General features: G+C 42.8%; 1 protein-coding gene across 5 annotated transcripts in view; it reads left to right on the top strand.

Moving 5' to 3' along the window:
- FHIT (fragile histidine triad diadenosine triphosphatase) overlaps window positions 1–1,665 on the top strand; it is a 1,434,235-nt gene extending 1,432,570 nt beyond the window's left edge. For all 5 annotated transcript variants that reach the window (XM_063115080.1, XM_063115076.1, XM_063115077.1 and 2 more), the window contains one exon: window positions 1,386–1,665. In XM_063115080.1, coding sequence (XP_062971150.1) covers window positions 1,386–1,397 — 12 coding nt within the window. In that variant the 3' untranslated portion in view covers window positions 1,398–1,665. The remainder of the gene's footprint in view (window positions 1–1,385) is intronic.
- The last annotated feature ends 19,824 nt before the right edge of the window (window positions 1,666–21,489 follow it).

The raw sequence follows: 21,489 nt of genomic DNA, 5'->3' as shown, positions 1-21,489 counted from the left end.
GTTATTCAGTGTCTTTCTGGTTCCCAAAAGGGACCAGATGTAATTCCAAAGGGATGCCCTGTCCTTTGCTCTCTTTCTTACTAACTTGTTGGAAAAGTGTAGTGCTAGACTCACTAAAACCTCTGTGTACCAGAGGCTGAAGCGTGTGCTGGTGTGTCCTCACCAAGGGGGGCGCTGAATGGGCCCCCATCAGGGATTGTAATACACGCTGGAAACAAGCAGGGAGCCAGGGCTGTGTGCTCAGCTCCCCAGGTCTGCATCTGCAGGGCTGCACTCAAAGCCACAAGCAGAAAACAATAAATGAAAAGCAACTTAAATCTCCACTGAAATCCCTTGAAAACACTGAAGGGGAAGTCTATTTGTGCTTCTCAACAATGCTTGTCAAAATCTGTTCATACATCACACCCACATAGCTACCCCAAACATCTCCTAGCACCCTTTCTTGCAATCTTCCCCCAGTTTTATGACATGTAACCCATGAAGCTTTCATCTTTCTCTGCCTCCTATTTAATTTTCTCTCTCCTGTAGCTCTGTCCTTTCAAAAGTCCTGCAAGCTAGTAGCTCCAGCTAGCCCAATTCCTGACCACACCCATTTTACTGATACCAAAAATTAAGGCCCAGAAGCTAAGGCTTCAACAGAGGAGGTGGGATCAGAGCTATAAATGCATTTCCATGCCCCCCTGTTTTGGATCTGGGCCACTACCCCACTATATTTCCAAGAAAGTTTCTGATTTTTTTGCCAAATAAGATTACAGGACTTTTCCCCTCACTTTCCTATTTTATGAGTGGAAATTGTTTTAGGCCTCACCCAAATCTTTAAGGTATCTTGGCTTTGAAGCAAAGCTGATTTTTGCCTGCTATGCCCTAGTTCAATAATTCCCCAAATTCAGGGGCCAAACACCTCAAATTCATGAAGAGAACTTGTTAAAAAACAGATACCTGGGACTTTATCCAGACCTGCTAAGTCAGAATTTGGGGGACAGAGTCCAGAAATCTGAGTTTCTAACAAGCTCAGAAGGTAATTCAGACAATGGCTATGTTTGGGAACCCATTCTTGGGTAATTAATAAAGGTCTGAATTGGCTTCGTTTGTATGTAAGCTCTGTGTTGATAACACAGACTCTTAAGAGACCATGCCGCTGACCTCTGGTGGCATGAGCTGTGGGCAGAGGCCACGGGAAACATGGCGATCCAGGGAGTGAGTACAGGCATCAGCAGGGTGAAATCCATCTATTTCATGTCATCTGCCTGCATCAATATTGCCTCCTGGAAAATGTTAATGGCAATCTAAAAGATTAACAGTAAACAAACATATTTCATTTATTGTCATGACTCAAAAAATGCTATCGGTTCTAACTGAATGTTTTTATGTTCCATCATTTCCAGGCAAGAAAGTAACTCAAACAAATCCCAAGGCATAAGGAAATGGGCCTTGTTCTCTTGGACTCTGCAGCATTCGAAATGAAGCTAAGCAGACTTTATTACATCCTACAGTTCTGCAGCCTTTTGTGAAGCATTTTATTACGCTTACGGAAGCCATCGGGGTTATGTTTCAATCACGATGACTGACAGGCTATCTTCAAAACAACGGCACCAACAGCCCTTCCACACTTCTTTGGCTATGTACTTAGAATAGAACCTCCTCTAAATTGTCCCTTGGACTGGACAGAAATAAAATGGTAGTTAAAAAATTCATCTTGTGTATTGGCTAACTTAAAAAATGATATTTCAGGGCCAACCCCGTGGCTCACTCGGGAGAGTGCAGTGCTGGGAGCGCAGTGGCGCTCCCGCTGCGGGTTTGGATCCTATATAGGAATGGCCAGTGTGCTCACTGGCTGAGCGCTGTGCGGGCGACACCAAGCCAAGGGTTGCGATCTCCTTACCAGTCACAAACAAAAGAAAAAAAAATTGATATTTCAGAGCCTCTGAAAGGCACAGCTGAAGTTGATCTCTCTCGTAGAGCTAGTGTGCTTCCTGTAAACCAAAGGTTTGTTAAGGTTGAGATGAGATTTAGAGGGTTTCCATTTTGGTAGGTAAGATAACAGAACAAGAAATGTACAACCTTTCCTACGTTTTATTCTCTTCCTGCCTTCAGTGCAGAGAAGCAAAGCTGAGAGAGCTTAAGATGGCAAGATTAGCTTCAGAAAACAAACAAACATGTAATGCAATGATTGACACCTTGGACTGGGCCATCTGAGTTAAAGGCAAGTAAGGAAAGGGAATGGAAAAGCTCCCAGTATTGGTTTAGAAAGCTCGTCCCTTGCCCATAATAGTAAATTTCTTTAAGAGAGGATGACAGAAGCGGGCTCTTTCTTTTTTTTCTCTGGCATATTAATAAAAGGGGGAATTAGAGTTTATACAGGAAAATAAAACATGCCTATAGCACTGCTACAAAGAACCAAACACAGGATTTTTTTTTTTTTTTAACCACAGAAAACCTCTTTTTTTGAGAATCTCCTTAGGAACATGGGCCACTCCCCAAGCCACAAACCATCACCAGCATATGGTACATTAGTTTCCTGTGACTGCAGTAACAAATTACCACAAGCTGGGTGACTTACAACAGTATAACTTTATTTTCTCACAGTTCTGGAGGCCAGAAACCCAAAATCCAGCAGGGCTGTGCTCTTTCCAGGGATTACTGGGGGAGAATCCACTCCACGCCTCTCTCCTAGCTGAAGATGGTAACTGGAAATCCCTGGAATTCCTTGGAATCATGCCAATCTCTATCTTTACTCTTCCTCTTCTCTTTGTGTCTCTCTATTTTGTGTGTCTTTTATAAGAACACTTGTCATTGGATTTAGGGCCCACTTGAATAATACAGAATGATCTTCTAAGATCTCAGTATCCTTAACTTAATCCCTTTTTCCAAATAAGGTCACATTCACAGAGTCCAGGGATTTGACAGAGACACACCTTTTTGGGGGGCACCATACAACCTACTACTTAGGGCATTTGGCCTTTGACTTTCTGATCTGGTATAAGCCAGTAGACTCTATATGACTCAATGGCATCTTGTTTAAAACCTTATTATATGTCTTTGCCAAAACCCTATTTATTGGCAATAGTTGATGCTGCCTTCTTGAGACTAGAAAGCCCTCTGGTCCCAAGCCTGGTCTAGTGTTCTCCTTTCTTAGGTGAAGATAAAAATCACTACAATCTGAACAAGATGTGCTTAGTAGATCAAATGCAAATGAGAGAAGATGGCAAGTACTGGTAATCTTTCCCCTGCTCAAGGGTTGCTGATCTGTGGTCTAGAGAGGAGCCCTAAAAATAACAATTCTTCTTATACCCAGGAAGTCAAACACTAATTCTGTCTCAGGTGGTTTTAATAGCAAATGTCACCAGAATGCCTGGCCCCTGCCTCTAGTGATAATTCCACATTTCACTTATTGGCTTTGAATCAAAGAAGTGAATAAACATGCAGTCACGTGGAACAGTTAGTTGAGTCATACCGCAAGCTTACTTTCAATTTTGTCTCTGCAATTAAAACCCTACAGGAACTTCATTTCTGCCTGTTTCTCCATGGATTTCTTCGCTCAGTCTCTTCCTGTAATTCTGGCATGGTTTGGAGGCTGTGGAGGCTGTAGGTTCAGGAAGCCAGAAACGAAGCTCTATTTCCATGCTAGCCCTATGAGGCCACAGCATTATAACATAATAAGGACTGTTTACAGAGCCTCTTAAGAAATGTTTCAAGAACTAACAAAGCCTAATGATATCAATATGGAAAAAAACAACTATTATTTTATTGCTAAAGTGGGTCTGGTCTGATCTGCATGGAAAAAATACAAAAGGCAATGAATGGAGAACAATGCTTAAGTCAGAACAATGTCCCTGGTAGTAGCCTTCTTTTACTTCTTCTTGGGCACAAATACCACTAGGTTGTTTCTGTTTAACTCAAGGGCTGGAAGGTTGCTCATTTTATGGTACACAATGGGTAACTGGGTGTGTTTATGAGCATCAGTTTCCATTGTTGTGCTAGTCAGACAAAACAGCGTGGAAGCCACTCTCTCCCTATATTGACAACATTCCAAAGGAAGATTCTTCTGTTCATCTTAGTGACTTTTCAAACTCTAGACCCCTTCCTTTCTTTATTGTTATACCTGCAATCAAAATCCAAATAGCGGAAAAGAATGATACTCCATTTTTGTCAAGGAGATTGAAAGGACCTTTCCCCGTGATTTCATTACAGCTGACCCAAAGTTATAGAACAATACTTCCCAAACTCTAATTCTTTCATATGGTGAGAAAGAGCAGTGTGTCTCATTGAGCAGAAACCTGTCCTATCCATACTTCCCTATATCCAAGATTCAATCTTAGGTCTGAGAATGTACCTACTTCTTTCAGTAGGCTCTGTCTCTTGCGTGTATCTGCTCAACATGCTAGTGAAAGAAGGAAATGAACTTTGGTTGTATGTTCATTTTAGGTACATTTGCAAATGTTATTTTATTTAATCCACACAAGATTCCTATATAATGTATATGGAAATATAAGCTTAGAAAGATTTAATAATTTGCTCAAGGTCACAAAGTTGATAATAGGTGGATTTGAGATTTGAACTCAGGTCTAACCCCCAAAACCCATGTTCTTTGGAGAAGAAATGATAACCAAGGACTCTCAGCAAATTTAATAAATACCATTCCTGGTTTCTCTCCTGAACTGCCTATTATGTTGGCAGGTTGGTCATTTTACTGGTGTAAAAAGGAAAGAGGGAGGGATGGTTAAAGAAAGGCAAAAAATAGCCAAGTATTCTGGAGGTGAAAGTATCCCTTTAATCACATAAAAGAAGGCAACTAACAGTATTTCTGTAAGTTAATAATATATGGGAGTGAGGGGTGTTTCTAAAAATGCTTACTTTGACCCTGAGGCAAATGTGTTAACCAAAGGGTTAACTACCTATCCCAAATATAAAACAACATAAAATAATTAACAATAATTACTTAGTTAAAGGGATTAAAAATGGGTCTCTCCAGTTTGGAACAAACACCACCAACAACCCTCAGTCATGGTCACATCCATGTAGTTCATTTTAGTTCTGAAAACATCTTCACTACTGTTTTAGTCCATTTTGTGTTGCTATAACAAATACCTGAGACTAGGTAATTTATAAAGGAAAGGGGGTTATTTGGCTCATGGTGCTGGGGCAGCTGCATCTGTCATGGACCTCAGGCTGCTTCCACCAGAACATGGAAAGGGAGCCGGCATGTGTATGAAGATAGAATGGCAAGACAGAGAGGGAAGAAAGGAGAAGTGCCAGGCTCTTTTTAACAATGGGTTCTCAGGGGAACTAACAGAGCAAGAACTCACCCACCCCTGAGGGAGGGCATTAATCTAACGTATTCATGAAGAACCCACCCCCACGACCCAAACACCTCCCCACTAGGTCCTGCCTCTCAACACTGCCACATTAGCAATCAAATTTCAATGAGTTTTGGTGGAGACAAATCATATCCAAACTATAGCAACTACCTATGATGCACTGAACTTGAAGGTTATGCGCTCAGCAGTCAAAAGTGAGGTGCCCCCTAAGGCACAGCTGGAAAGTAGAGTAACTGCTACAGTCTGAATGTTTGTGTCCCTGCAAAATTCATGTGTTGAAGCCTAATCCCCAGTGTGGTGGTATTAGGAGGGGTGACTTTGGGAGGTGCTAGGTGAATGGGATTATTGCACTCATGAAAGAGGCTCAAGAGAGCTGCCTTCCTTCCCACCATGTGAGGTCCCAGCCAGAAAGTGCCATCTGTGAACCAGGAAACAGTTCCTCACCAGATGCCAAATCTCCTGGTGCCTTGATCTTGGACTTCCCAGCCTCCAAACTATGAGAAATAGATTTATCTTGTTCATAAGCCACCCACCTTACAGTATTTTGTTATAGCTGCCCAAATGGATAAGATAGCCACTGGATTGCAAAGGGAAGCGGGATGGGAAGCTCAGGCCTAGTTTCAGTAAGAACATGGGCCCTGTGCCAGACACTGAGGTTTTTTTCCTGAATCCATTCTTCATGATCACATCACATCCTCCTCCTCATCGTAGTGATACTACTTACAGAATATCTATGTACCATTGTGCTAGCAGTTTTCAAAGTATTATTTCATATAAACCTCACAAAAACCAGTCTTCCTCCTTCTGTTTCTCCCTTCCTTTTATTTAACAAATTCTTATTCGACATATTGCATGTCAAATACCATACATACTGAGAGCTGGTGCTACAGTGCTCAGCAAAAACATCTGTAAGTAATGATTATCCTCCTTCTATGGACAAGGAAATGGAAGCTTAGAGTTTGTGACATGCTTAAACTCACACACTAATAAGAATGCATGTTCATATATGCAAGCCTGGCTTTTCCCCCTAGACCAAGCTGTTTCTCAGAAGGCAGGAAGAGAGGGTATAGTAGATGTCCTATTGCCATACTCTTGATTTTCCCTACAGACCAGGCCCAATAAACATAACTACTTTCTCAGATCAAAATTATCTGGGTAAACTCAATTTAGATCACTAAGGCCCAATCTTTGTCAATTCAATGAGCATTTACTAAGTACCCTCTGTGTGCCCATCCTAGGGGAGCCCTCTAAGAAATATTGGGGCTTTCTGGACTGCATGTTTTACCTTGGAAATGCCTCACTGTCCTCCCACTTTATGACACTACGGCAGCATTTTGATCTCCCTCTAAGCATTCTGTCTCAGCACCCTAGCTTGGAGTGAACATCTCCCTATGCCTGGTTTCTAAGGAAGGATCTGAAACAGTGCTCCCAGATCCCAAAGGAGCCCCATGCTGCTGGTCCAGGGTCACACTTTAATAAATGGACTTCCCATCCTGGTTGCTCCGTTCTCATTGCCCCACTTTTCTGATTTTTTTCTTGCCCCTCCCCACTTTATCTTTTTCCTTTACTCTTTTTCTTCTCTCTGCTAGATGCTAGACCCATGAAAACAAGTCCACAACTTTGAGAGACAGCCTAAAGCAGTAGTTCTCACACATTAGCCTCTATCAGAATCACCAGAGGGCTTGTTAAAACTGGTTGGAAGGCTCTACTCCCAGAATTTCAGTTTCAGGAGTGGGGCTGGAGACTGACAAGTTCCTAAGTAATGCTGATACTAGTGGGTCAGGGACCACACTTTGAAAACCACTGGATGATTTTTTAAGTAAACCATTTGTTCTCAATACAGAATCTAGCTTGTTCTTCAGGCCCTGCATTTAATACTTTAGTCTAAAGGTAATGAACTGCAAGTTAAATCCAATCAGGACACTCAAGCATCTCCAGTAGGTTTTTAGAGTTATTTAACACTGCAGAACACTTCTTGTCTGGGCTAATTAAGTGATTAATTTAGATCAATAGTAGATGAACAAATGGAAAGCGGGGCATCTACAGCTTACTACCAACTGAATAAAATAGTGCTAACCTCAACTAAGAGAAATAGCACGCACTTAAAATCTGGCTTAGCTGCTGAAGACTTCATGCGTCTACTGAGGGAAAAGGAACTCACCAGTGCTACAGCTGGATACAGTTATTCAAAAGGACTCTTACAAATGGGGTGACTTTGCTGGACTTCATTGGTCAAAGAACTTCATCACAAGGCAAAGGAGTTGTTTGAATGACTGAAATTCAAATCTCCTGCCATACTGTGGCTATCAAGCATCACCAGTAACTCCATGTGAGGGCACATACAGATATCTTCACTCAAAGACTCCATTCAAAACTAATTTAGGCACTGAAGCCACAGACCCATAGCTCTGGAAGTTTGCATTGCCGTGCAAGTATCACATTTTCAGGGGAAGGGAATGGTAGAGTGCTGGCATTTTCTGTGCATCAGCCATGTACCAAGCACCTTTTGAGGCAGGTAATACAACCTGATTTTACAAACAAGGAAAACGAGGCTTACAGAGAATGTCACCCAAGGTGGTAGTGGTGGCGATGAGGAGGAGGAGGACAATAATAATAGCACCTAATATTTATTGAACATTTACCATGAAATTATGTTCTAGGCATTTTTTTCTAGATACTCCATATTATTAACTCATGCACTCTTCACAACAACCCTATGAATAAGTTCTGTTATTATCCTATAATAACTGAAAAATGACAGCACAAAGGATGTGTAACTTGCCTGTAGTTACCCAGTTAGTAGTCATTAGAGCTTGGATTTGAATCCAAATGGTGTGAATCCAGAATTCATGATGATACCTTTCTGGCTGACATGCAAACCCAAGTTGACCAAACTCTAAAGGCCCATCTTGCTGCTGCCCTGACTCTTCTCCCGGGAAAGAGCCTGAAAGTTATCTTTCACTCGTAGCTAAAGGCTAAAGCTAAAATGTTCACCAGCACCATTTCTATCCCTCTGGAGAGCTTGGCTTTGTATATTCATAGAAACCCTCACCAAGTAATGCATCCAGCCATCTGGTTTCAAGGGAAGGTGGATCTATTTTGAAAAAAGCTTTATTAGTCAGTTTTCTGTTGCTGATATCAGAATAGCTGAAACTGGGTAATTTATAAAGTAATGAAATTTATTTCTCACAGTTTTGGAGGCTGGGAAGTTCAACGTCCAGGAGGTGCATCTGGTGAGGGTCTTCTTCTAGGTGGGGACTCTCTGCAGAGCCCTGAGGCAGTGCAGGATATCACGTGTTGAGGGATTAAGGGTATATTGACATGCTCACTTGCCCTTTTTATGAAGCTACCACTGCTGCTCCTCTGATAACCCACTCATACATTAACTCATTAATCCATTAACCCATGAATGAATTAATCCATTCATGAGGACATCGCCCTCAACATCCAATCACCTCCTAAAAGTCCCACCTCTCAATACTGCCACATTGGAGATCAAACTTTGCCATGAACTTTGGAGGGGACAAACATTCAGACCATAGCACGAGCTGCAAAGAGAGAAGGTCTATCATTATACCAAGGGCAGATCTTCCTGAACCTGAACTTCAGTCCTTCTCAACCTTCCCAACCTTCAACATTTTTGTCATAATACCTATATTATTTACTTAGTATTTTTTTCTTTTACTTGATTCTCATTGTTATCTATATTTGTTCAATGAAAAGCAAACTTACAATTACTGCAGCAAATGGAAAACCATATCTCTTGCCATAAATAGAAGCTAACTGTAAGGATGAATACCATAAAAAAAAAAAACCATTAAATTCTAGCTGGGTACTGTTGCCTGCTGAAAGCCCTGCTCAGAGGCCTGCTTTCTCACTTTATCATAAAGGGACATTAGTATGTGTTGGACAGGTGTTAAAATACCTTAGCACCAGACACAGTCCTGCTCCTTGAGGACTGAAAGAGAAGTGGAAAGGGAATAATTTCTCACCTGGTTATCTGATGCTTTTTTGGATACTTCATCCACGGGCCTCCTGAACTCCTCCCCTGCCCCAGCACTGCTATGCCTCCCACCGGGGGCAACCCAGACCGACAGTGTGCAGCCTGCGTGCCCCATGCATACCCTGGATCCACGATGAGCCCCCTCTGCTGCTTTCTATGCATCAGGCACATCTTGAAAAAGGGGAAACTATCTTGGGTTCGGGTGCCTCAGGGAAACAGGCAAAAATCAAGGAGAGAAAAATGATTATACTGTCAAAGCAGAAGAAACTTCCATCGGTAATAGTGATCACTGAGGAGTTTTTCCTTTGAACGGATATGCCTTTGATAGTGCCTTCCTCCATCCTCCTGTTGTTTTGTTGCAAGAATGAATAAGCAGGAAGAAATAAATGGGCACTTTTGTGTTTCACTAGCATCACGGGAAAAAAAAAAGAGGGGGGACTGCCCAACTTCAAAAAAATATCTCTATATCTCCAACTCCATATCCCTCTAAAGAAAGAAAAGAAAAGAGAAGGGGAGGGAAGGGAGAAAAAGGGAGGAAGAAGAGAAAGAGAAATAAATCCAGCAAAGAGGGTTTGGTAATACACTCCCTGTCCCCAAATCCAAGGATCCTAGAACATCCACAGTCTTCAGTAACCTGAGAAGGTTTCTGTAGCCCCCTCCTCACATTCTTCTAACCCAAGCTTCTTTTTTCTAGCTGGGTAGAGCCCCTTTTTAGTAACGTAAATAGTAATATAAATACTAATAAGTTTTAAAAACTTATTGTATTGCACAGACATTTTAAATGGAAAAAAAAAGACAAACCCAATAGAACTGTCTTTCATGAAGTATGTGAAGCACACCACACCTCTGTTGACAAGGATCTGCATAGATAGTGAGATGGTGGTGGTGGTGGTGGAGCTCTCTCTATGGAGCAAACACTATATGCTGAGTGCTTTACCTCCAACAACCAATTAACCCTCACAGCAACCCAGTGAGATGAATCTTCTTAGTCTTCCCATTGTATAGATTAGGAAATCAAGGCTGGTGAGGTTCAGTAACTTGCCCAAGATCATAGAACTAGTAAGTGACAGAGCCAGGTTCACACCCAAGTCTGTCTTGCACCAAAGGTCATGGTCTTGACTACCAAGCTCTGTTGAGTGCCTGATGGAAATGAATTAGATATTCATTATCATTTTTAAATAATTATATATAATTAATTTTACATAATTAAGGCCAACAGAGAAACTAATAGAAGCCAACCCTTTCCCCAAGGCTCTATTGACCCAATGTTATTTTGCAAAAGATATAGGAGCCTGATAGTTTTTTATATCAAAATCTTATTTCTCCTCTCTGTGTACGTCACAGATCAAGTACTAATAAGAATAACCAAATCATAATAGCTGATATTTACTTAACACTTATGAGGTACCAGACATTATGCTAAGTGCCTCCCATGCATTCTCTCTCTCTGTTCTCACCCACCACCTTGTGAGATAGATGCAGCCTATGAGAAAGGTAAGACTTGGGGATGTTAAATAACTTATTCAAGGACACTCAGCTTGTAAGGGGCAGGGCAAGAATGGTGACCCAGCCATCTACTCTGCAGACTATAGCACCCACGTGAGGATCTGGCACAGCAGCAAGATTGAGAAGCTCACCAATTAGGGACATTGTTTTTTCCCTTTCCAAGCTTGGACGAAAGGAATTCCTGGAAACATACTGAGGATTCAATATGTAGGAGCCCTTTTTCTCTAGGTAAATCATCAGAGCAAAGCTAGATAGAGATGGGCTTTTCAGAAGATTTCCATGCTTTCTGCTCTGTTGCATACAGAGAAGACACTGTCTCCTTTTAGGGTCCCAGGGAAGTTCTCTGCCTACAGCAGAATTCACCTGCGAGTCAGAGTTGTCTGTGTATATTAAGAAGTTTGGAGAGTAGGAGGGTCCAACTGTCTTGCAGAGTTAGTGTACTGGAAATTCTTTTAAGTATCTACCCTACATATTTTATATTTCCTGGTCTAGCTTCAGTGTGCATTCTTAAATTACAATGTATTGTTTAATTGTGCAGAATGAGAGGCTGTGACACCTGAGATTGTTCTTAACTGGAGTGTGCACAAGATTCAGAGGGAAGAACTTACTGAAGAAATGCGTAGCCCAAGGTCTTTCCCTGGAAATTGCATTCTCTCAGCCTGAGATGGAGCCCAGGAAACTGCAGCATGGCAGCCAATTCCAGGAGACTCCTCTGCAGGTGTTCAGAGAACACAGGTCTAAAAACCTGCTGTAGACCTCTCCTTGGGGGCCATAATCCCAAAGGACCTCCTGGATCCAGCTATATCTAAGGCCGGTAGACTTCTGGACTTTTCAGTTATGTGAGCTAATAAATCCTATCTTGAGTTTAATCTACTAAGCAAGTGATAGGAAATAAAGGAATGAATCATTCTTTTCTTGCCCCAGTAAAGGAAAACAGATGAATGTGCATGTGAGCAAGCCCAGGACCTCAGCTCACCTGGCCCTTCACAATCTCATTGCCACCATTAACACCATTTCAACCTCGTTCTGTGGTTTATTTGCTCAGTGTTTTGTGCCCTGGGGAGCTGTGAGTAGATAGCTGATGACTGTGATTCCTCCAGGATGATCATATCAGAATAAAGATATTAACAGAAATTCTATCATGTCACCATCTTTGTGTTTCCAGTAGCAGCAGCTGATTGACAGAAAAAGCACTGCTGAAGCAAATTCTAAAGGGTTTCTCTGGTTGCGTGTTCATGCCAGAGGCTATGGGGAAAAAAGCTAGTCAGTCAATGGAACCAGATGACTTGTTGTAGCCCTGCAGCTTTTTACTGCAGATTAGAACTGGGAATCCAGCAGGGGTCTTTTTACAAGTGTAAAACAGTGAGGGGTTCTTTGTGTCTCTTACCATTTCTAAAAAGCTTTTTAAACAATGTGTTGGTTTCCTCCTTTGTGCTTTAATATTGGACCGCATGTAACCTGGGATCTTAGGGGCCTGAATTCCCATTGTAAGTTCCTGACTTTGGTTCTCTGATACCAACATGTTCTTTTGGAGGCAGAATCAAGGAATGAAAACTGGCATATGGACCCAGAACATTCCCTGCCAGGTCTTGGGCTGCTCAGCTACTGTAGATAGGCTTAGGTTGACACTTTCTTCCCAGAGTCAGGAGCACACTGGGCAAACCATCTCCCAAGGACAGGAGGCCACAGTCCAACAGCTAACCCCATGCCAAGCCCTGTGTTGAGTACATCACACCCATTCTCTCATTTGCTTTTCACAAGTATCATCTTAGGTTGGCCTTCTGCCTACTTTACAGGTGAGGAAAACCAAGCTCCCAGAGGTTGAGTGATTTCTCCAACATGCCATAGTGAGCAAATGGCAGAGACTGGATGTGAGCCTGACTCTGTCAGACCCCAAAGCATGAGATCTTCACCAAAGAGCCTGGGAAATAAAAAGGAGCAATCGTGTACAAACAGAGGCTAGCAAACGATGGCCCACTGGACAAATCAGGCTACCCACCATTTTTGTAGATACATTTTTAGTGGAACATGGTCATGCATGTCGGTTACATATTCTCTATGGCTGCATTCCCTCTACAACAGAGGTGAGTTGTTGTGACAAAGACCATATGGCCTGCGGAGTCAAAAATATTAACTATGTGCCCTTAAAAGAAAAAGTTTCCAATCCTAACTTCAGAACATTGAACCTTGGAATCAGTCTGACTTAAAAGTTACCACCGGGCTATGCTACTAGACTATGGGTCTCTGTCTCTCAGACAGCGCGAAACTGCCAAGATGAGGGTAGGAGGAAAAGGCTTTATTATTTACAAGTAAGGAGAACACTGGGGGTCGCTCCCAAAACAGTGTCTCCCTGAGCGAAGTAAAGGAGTTGTCTTATACAGCCACAGTTCCCGTCTAACTTCCTATCCAAGTTCTCATTGAGGTCCTCTCATGCAAATGAAGGCCACAAGCTTATTCAATGTGGAATGGGTGAACATGGGATATAGCTCACCGGTCACTTCTGAAGCTAAATTTGCACTTAAACCTGGGAAGGCATGTGGCCTTTGGGCAACAGTGGGACCTCAGAAGTTGTCACAGGACTAAACCTTGAGCCACCAGCTAGCACCGATTACAGTCCATAGATGGCAAATTGAGATTTCCCCTTCACGGCTGACCCATGACATAAAAGAGGGACAGGTAGGTGTGGAAGTCCCGGCTCCTCCTTGGGCAGAGACTTTAGCATTAAAATGAGACAAATTCACCGAAGTTCCCTTCTGGGGCCCATTTTTCAGTGTCAGCCAGTATATTTAGGACAGTCTAGTATTTCAAGGTTCATGACTTCCCACCATCTCATGCAATAACAGAAATTCAGAACAAAGTGTTATAACCAGTTCACTTTCTGTTTCAGACTTTTTAGCAGTGGTGAGTGCCTGGATGTTTATGAGACTCTGAACCCCAGGTTAGAAAGTCACTTCCCCTTGCCAGCTGTGTGCTCTCAGTTTTTCTCATCTGAAATTAGGAATCTTAGGAACAGTGGCCTCAGTAAGGCCAAGGTGAGTATTGAATGAAATATTGCATTCTAGCAGCAAACACGGTATTTGGCGCTTAGTACTTGTAAGTACTCAAGGAAAGGTAGCCTCTTATTTGGCCCATGGGGTTGATAAAACATCCAGTGTAGCAGGAGCTTGTGCTAATTCCCATTAGAGGACAAATGGGCACAACTGAAGCTTTGGTTGGGGAAGGGAGGGAAAAGGACTCAGACAAGCTATCAAACCCGCCTTTCTGCAAGGCTTGGGGTTCTGATGACTGACCCCATGTGGGTAGCTCAACCCCTTCCCTGCCAGACCCTTCTGGGTGCCCAGTCTCTGGAGTTGGGCTCCAAGGGACAATGCCTAAGATCAATCTAAGTTCAACCTAAGGTCTATCTAAGTTGTTCTTTATAGAGGACATTGTTTTATTTTTTCTTCCTTCAGCTCAACATGAAACGTGGCTGTAAACAACAACAACAACAACAAAAACTTAAATGGCACATCCAGCAGTCTATTACCTTATTGATGTATCAGGGATTTACATGCACAACTTCTCTTATCATCATCAGAAGCAGAGCAAATAGATGATTTTCTTTATTGCAAAGGTCAAACATAAGTTTGTTTATCCTACATATTTTAAAGTTATCAGTGATGATTAAACTTAGGTACTGAGATGAGTGGGACACCCTGCATGCATTTTTATGCCAGCTTCCTTTTCTTTTTAACATATGAAGACTGTCTTCAAAGAAACCACAGGGCTCCCAGGTAGCCTCACTGGAGCCCCCACAGGGGGTCTTTGTGATTATGCTAATAAGAAACCACAACAATACTTCTCTCTTAACACATGCCCAGGGTTTTAATCCCACTGAAAATGGGATAAAACTCACATTAAAATGGTGCACAGGGAAGAAACTCTCTGTGTGAAAGTGTTCTAGCTATGAGGAGAAATTGTGAGCTTAGTGATGTATTGAGTGCTTAGCCCAATTTCACTAACCAGAGCTAAATGCTCACACACACTGCACCAACTTCCAGGACAAATTAGCATCTGTAATAAAGCATATAATTAGCCGCATACCCAAATGCTCTTCATGATGAATAAGGCCCCAAAAGCCTCCAGGCTGCTCTTTGATTTTCCTGAAATGGGTCTGTGGTAGCACCCTGGTTCCCACAAGCCTCTTGTCCAGCAGCCAAATGAGCATCTGAACTGACAAATTTCTGGACAAACTCATCCAAAATCATTTATGAAAGGTCAAGGAGAGTTACTTGCTTTCCCGTACTAGGAAGGGCCCACAGGAAGTTAAGCTCAAAGTTAGAAATAAAATGCAGTCTTCCTGGTCACCTGTACCCAAGCCCTGTTCAGTAAATACTAAGAACCTTTGGTAAAATCAATATGGTCAGTGACATCTCCAGAAACACCCACCCTCATTATGACTGAAAGAAAGTGAGAGAGCTGAAACGCTGGGTACCAATCAAGGTTTATTAAAGGAAAAAAGTCTGCCGGGCTGCACTCAAAATGGAGGGCAGCACCAGGCCTGGGGTGGGAGAGCCGACATAGGCTGTAGGGAAGGCTGATGTAATCAGGGAGGGATTTGGTGCTGGAGTGGAAGATCAGGCTGGCAGATGCAATCAGGTGGAAGGTTCCACCCATGTGGAAGTAGAGGAGTTTCTATTTCTCAGAAACCAGGAGGTTTCTCGCAAGGGAAAGGCTGGTGGCCATTTTGTGCTCAGCATGTGTAAAAATGGCACCATTCACATCCAAAATGGCTCCAGTCACGTCCAAGATCCATCAATGACCCCTCCATCTGGGTGGCTGGCTACTTGTATGCTTGACTATCCCTGCCAAAACTCACATTGAAATTTAATTGCCACTGTCATGGTATTAAAAGATGGGACCTTTAAGAGGTGATTAGGCCGTGGGGGCTCCAGCCTCATGAATGGATTACTGACATCACCATGGGAGTGGGTTAGTTATTGCAGGAATGGGCTCCTGACAAAAGGATGAGTTTGGCCCACTTCTCTGTCTGTCTCATGCGCTGGCTTCTCCCACCATGGAATGACCCTCACCAGATGCCAACAGCATGTTCTTGGAGTTCCCAGCCTCCAGAACCATGAGCCAAATAAACTTCTTTATAAATTGCCAAGTCTTTGGTATTATGCAATAGCAGTAGAAAATGAACTAAGACAGCCATTTACAAAGGACTTGCAGATCTGCCATTCCCTCCAACTGTCACTGAGAGAGGTTAGCGATGTGCCCACAGGTGAATAATGGGCAAAGGTTGAACTTGAGCCTAAACTCCAAACTTAGTTTACTTCAGATCAAACTTTTATTTCAATGTCATACACTGTGCTAACATTTAGGGATCCCTTTGACATCAAAACCATACCCATCCTTAATATATCTCCAGACTCAGAGACTGTCTCTTCACCTTTCCTCCTGTGCCTCTGTTCTTGCCCCTTTATCACCATCCCAGACCAAACCACCGTTTCTTGCCTGACTTTGGTAACAGCTCCCTGGCCCCGTCTCCCAGCTTCCATGTTTGTTCTCTTACAATTTGTCTTCCATACCTTAGCCAGAGTCTCACTGAACGGTGTCAGCCAGCTAGAGCCCATTTCCCTACTTCAATGGTTTCCTGCTGCACACAGAATAAAACCCCAATGGCTGTCCATGGCATGTAAGCTTTTCTAGAACCTAGCTCCTGCTGCCTCTTTGAGCCTCACTCTCCTCTTTCTTCTCCATGTTCCTTTCTTACTAGGTGGCTTTTTCTTTTTTTTAATCTCAAGTACAGTAAGCTCTTTCCTACCCCAGTGCCTTCACATTGGCTATTTTCCTCTGGAATATTCTTTTTCTGATTCTCGTCTTAGGTGGTTCTGTCTGAAGGGTCAGGTTTCAGCTGAAATACTACCTCCTCCAAGAGGCCTTCCCTGTCCGTGGTCTAAAGTGAGCCTCCTCTACAGCACTCTTGAGGACATTCTCTTGTTAATTTCATTCCCACGTCTTATCACATTCAGAAAATATCATGTGCATTTGCATATTCCATCTCCCTCACTAGAATGCAAGCTTCACGAGGGCAGAGAATGGACTCTCTTACTTATTCTGTATCCCTAGAACCTAGCAAAGGAGCACACAGTCAATTCTGAGTAAGAATATATTGGTTGAATAAAGGAATAAGTGAAGAACTCACAATCTAACAGCAGTGTAGCCTTCTTCTCCATTACACAATAGCTGCCTTCATATGCAGTCTTTGAGGAAAGGACTTTTAAAGGACAAAGAAAACACATCACTAAACCAAAAAAAAAGTCCTTAGAATAACAAGTGTTTCCATGCCTTTTCCCCAAGCCTGAAAACCCACACCGATGCTTTCCAACTAAATGGACAGGCTCCCGGGCAATGTGAGACATCCTATCCACCATTCTTCACTTGCTAAAAACTCACAAGGATACCTAATGCAATTGGCACACCAAGGAAAGAGGGTGAGGGAGGGAGAATGTGAGGGTATAAAAAGACATGATATTTATGTAAAGGTGTTTCTAAAATCTGTTTGTGGGCTTATCCAAAGAACTGGCCATGTGTGAACACCCAGATCTATTTCAAGGGATGTCACCAGAGGTCCCATTTATGGATTTCTTGCTGAACTCTCTGCTAAATGAAATTCTTTCCAAGTTAAAAGGTACCTGCAAAAGTCTCTTAATTTTCCTGCTCTGGCTGTACTGCCTTTTCTTCAGCTGGGTGCGTAGGCTTAGAAAAATTATCATTCCAGACCCTGGACCCAGGTAGCTGAAAACCCTTCCCCCTAAAACACAAAGACAAATCCAGAGTTTTGCCTTCTGGTCTTCCATTGGAGCCATACTTATCAATGTAGTGTATCTTATCCAACCGAGAGACTGACCCTCAACCCCAGCCTTACCCTTTGCACCTCTTGAGCCAGGTTTTTGGAAACCATTTTTTAAAAATCCCTCAATTCCCAGGTAGGATGCCTTATTCAGATTTTGCTATGGTCAAACCTCTCTAGACTGACAAGCTCTCAGTGGGCAGTGGTTTTATTCATGATTCCTCAGAGGATCCCGACTTACAATCCATGGCAAAGATGTGGAACCACACAGCTAGAAAAAGGAGTATGTGGACAAAAATAGTTTATTGCTCCACTAGTGAGAACAGTGGCTCTGACAGGTACTTGAAACCTGACACAACAGTTTGAATTCTGACGTCTCCAGAAGAATTTCCGCGTGATGCAGTTATTGAATCGAGTGCGTGTGTGCAATGTGCTGTGGTCTTTTTATAACTATTTATTTTAAGTCTGCTTTCCTTCACATTGCAAATAAATTCATAAAGCCAGTGTGTGGGTGTCAGGAGGGATCCATGGACAATGAGGTATCGATTTCTCTGTGTAACAATGTTCCTTAGAACAAGGCCACAAAACTAATACTTTGAGATTTGAATGCAGCCCATTTGGACAATCCTGAAGGCAAGAAGGCAAGGTTATTTTTTAAAAAAATTATTTGGCTACAGTGCCATAAAAAGTGTTTTAAATCTCCTGTGCCTCCCCTTATAGTGAACCGATTTTCCATGGGTAGTTGGTCTCCTGTGTATGATGACCAGGCCTGGGCAAACTGCTTAATATATTCATTTAAAATAGTCTCTCTGCACTGATGGCTGAGAAATTTCCATGGGACTGTTGCACTAGAGTGCTCTGCATAATTGAACACCATGTCTGCAAATAAGACTAATAACCATAGTTGTTCAAATGATTATCATATCATAGATCTTAATAGTCTACCAGAAATGCTTCTGAGGGTAATGCTTTTTTCATGATCAGCCAACCTTGTGCGGGACACTTGTTCATACAATTGCAGTGGCCACTAACTTCTCTCTTGGCCATTTACCTACTCTCCTCTCTTGTTGGCCATATTTCTTTACCTATAAAATATGGAAATTGAAGTAGACAAACCCTGAGGTTCTTGAAAAATCTGACATTTTGGGTTTGGAAGAATAAAAACATCATCACTCAGATATTCAATATGTATTGAAGGGTTATAACCTGCCAAGGTTCCCCAGCTTGTAAGAGGTGGAGCTGGTATTCTGATTATCTCTAAAGCCCTTAGTCCTAACCAGTATTCTTGTTTGGGCAAAGGAAACACGGAGAGCAGAGCCACTCATTATGTGACTTCGGAGAACCATCCAAAAGGCATAGAGAAATATGTGCATTTCCTGCTGCTAATTGGGCAAGTAATGTCCTGTTCTCAGTAGAGCTGAACATGGAGTTCAGAAAACCAACATCGCAGGTTTGGCTCCTGTATTAGCTGATGGGATTCTCTGTGCAGGTTAGTTGTACAACCTTCTGACTACCATTTAGTAAATAAAGATGGGTCTGCTACAGTCCCAAGGAATTGGGGAGACAGAGCCAACAGCATGGTACACTTCCTCCACGAACACAACCTAACATGTGCATGTGTACACATGCATGCAGCTGGCGGCAGAAGCTCAGTATAGTATATCCAGGGGAGAGACTTTTTTTTTTAGTGAACTTAGTTAACACATCTTTGTGAAATGTGATGCCCAGTGGGCACAAGTGAAATATTTCGACTGCTCTCCACGCCTCAGCACTGAAGCGAGTCTCCTGCCAGCAAAGCTATTACAGCAACCTCACAGTCCACCTCACAGCCATGGACCCTGGAGGAGGCCAGGCTGAGCGCTCTGCAGGCAGAACAAGCCTACAGCAAGACCAGCCTGGGACTGTTCTCGGGCCATGGCCTGTATTTTGGTTTCCTCCAGACTAAGACCTCTGAAGCTTTGCTGCCCATTCTGCTTGGCGGGGGAAAGCTGAGTGATGAAGACCTTGAGCTCTGGAGTCTGGGCCCAAATCAGGAGTCTGGGCCCAAGCAGAGAAGCTTCTCTGCTTCTTTGAGGGAGGCACTTGACCTGTCTCAGCTTCCTTCTTTATAAAGTGAGGATAAATAATGGTAACAGCATCCATGAGCAATTATAAAGATGGATTGAGATTAAGTATAAAGGTTTTGTTCTGTTCTTGGCAAATAACATGCACTATATTAATTTCTTATGGCTGCTGTACAAAATTACCACAAATTTAGTGCCTTAAAACTACACAAATTTTTTATCTTTCAGTTCGGAAGGTCGGGAGTCTGAAACCAGTTTTGTTGAGCTAACGTCAAGGTGTGGGCAGGCCATCTTTCCTTTTGAAGGTTCTAGGGGAGAATCTGTTTCCAGCTTCTCGAGGCCACCTTCATTCCTTGGCTCATGGCTACTTCCTGCATCTTCAAAGGCCATCACTCCAACCTCCGGTGCTGTCATCCCATCTCCTTCCTCCACCTTTGATTCTCCTGTCTCCCCCTTAAGACCCCTGTGATGACACTGGGCCCACCTGGATAATCCAAGAGAATCTCCTCACTTCAAGATTCTCAAGGGATTAGGATTTGGACATCTCCTAGGGGCCATTATCCAGCCCGCCATATGCGCATAAGTGTGACTGTTACTATCGTACTTACTCTCTTCTGCCCTTTATTTTTCTTTCATTTAGATAAAATGCACAGAAAGTTACAAATCGTAAATGTACATACAATTTATGAAAGTTTACATTATGCACCTCTCTAAGCCCCTCTCAAGTCAACATGAAAACGTTTACAGTCCCCTCCCTCCTGCCCCACCCAGTCAGTACTTACCCCCCCCCGAAGGTCATCAATAGACTTATGTTTATCCTCATGTGTTATTTTTGCCTGTTCTTGGAGTTCACGTGAACAGAATCTTACTGTATGAACTTGTGTGCGTGTCTGACTTCTCTCATTTAATATAACGTGTGTGATTCTATTGGGCTGTGAAGTGCAGCTGAGGTTAGTTCTTTTTTTGCATTACTTGATAGTACAGTTATCCTTAACCTGTCCTATCCATACATCCAGTCTCAGACCACAAACATGCTGCTGCTGTTTCAAGGATCAATTCAAACATCACCTTTTTAAAGCATTCTTTGGTCCACACTTACAAGTTGGGCACCTACCCCATGCATCGCATCACTGCTCCTTGTGGACAGGAACGTTATGTTTGATTTATCTTCATATTAATTTCAGCCCTAGCACGGTGCCTAGCACACAGCCACCCAAGCACAACATATCTAGTGTATTACCTCCACTGATAACCATTCACCTCTGAGAAAAGACATGTTGTTATTTATTAATTGAAATCTGCATATGTAAAGCATTTCTGTGTCCTACATGTATCACAAGATGCCCTAACAGGAGGCAGCCTGGAGAATTTCCACACGGTCCCTTTTCAACACTGATCAGAAACAAATGCTGGGAGGCGAGTCTTGTTTGGGGTAGGCAGGAGTTTGAACCCTTGACTTCTCTGGGTTTTCTTCTCAAAGTACAATAAGAAGGTGTAATTAAGAGGTTGACTGCATTTTTGAGGTTTGACTGCTGATAGCCTCCAAGCCCCATCTGACTTTCAAGGTCAAGTCCTTTAGTAAGCCCAGGCACTCCCTCCCTCGGTGCTGCAGGGAAGCTCAAATCACTCACACCCCAGCCTGGGTATGGACACCCCCAACCCCCCTCTAAGCACTATACAAACCCAGAGCCCCCAATCCTCCCATGCCCTTGCTTCCCTCTGAACAGAACCCGAACCTTTCCCTTTACGGACTCCTTTAGC

Source organism: Cynocephalus volans, chromosome 11 (assembly GCF_027409185.1).
Source record: "Cynocephalus volans isolate mCynVol1 chromosome 11, mCynVol1.pri, whole genome shotgun sequence".
NCBI classification, from domain to species: domain Eukaryota; kingdom Metazoa; phylum Chordata; class Mammalia; order Dermoptera; family Cynocephalidae; genus Cynocephalus; species Cynocephalus volans.
The sequence above is the reverse complement of the archived record's forward strand: the minus strand, read 5'-3'. Positions and strand labels throughout refer to the sequence as shown.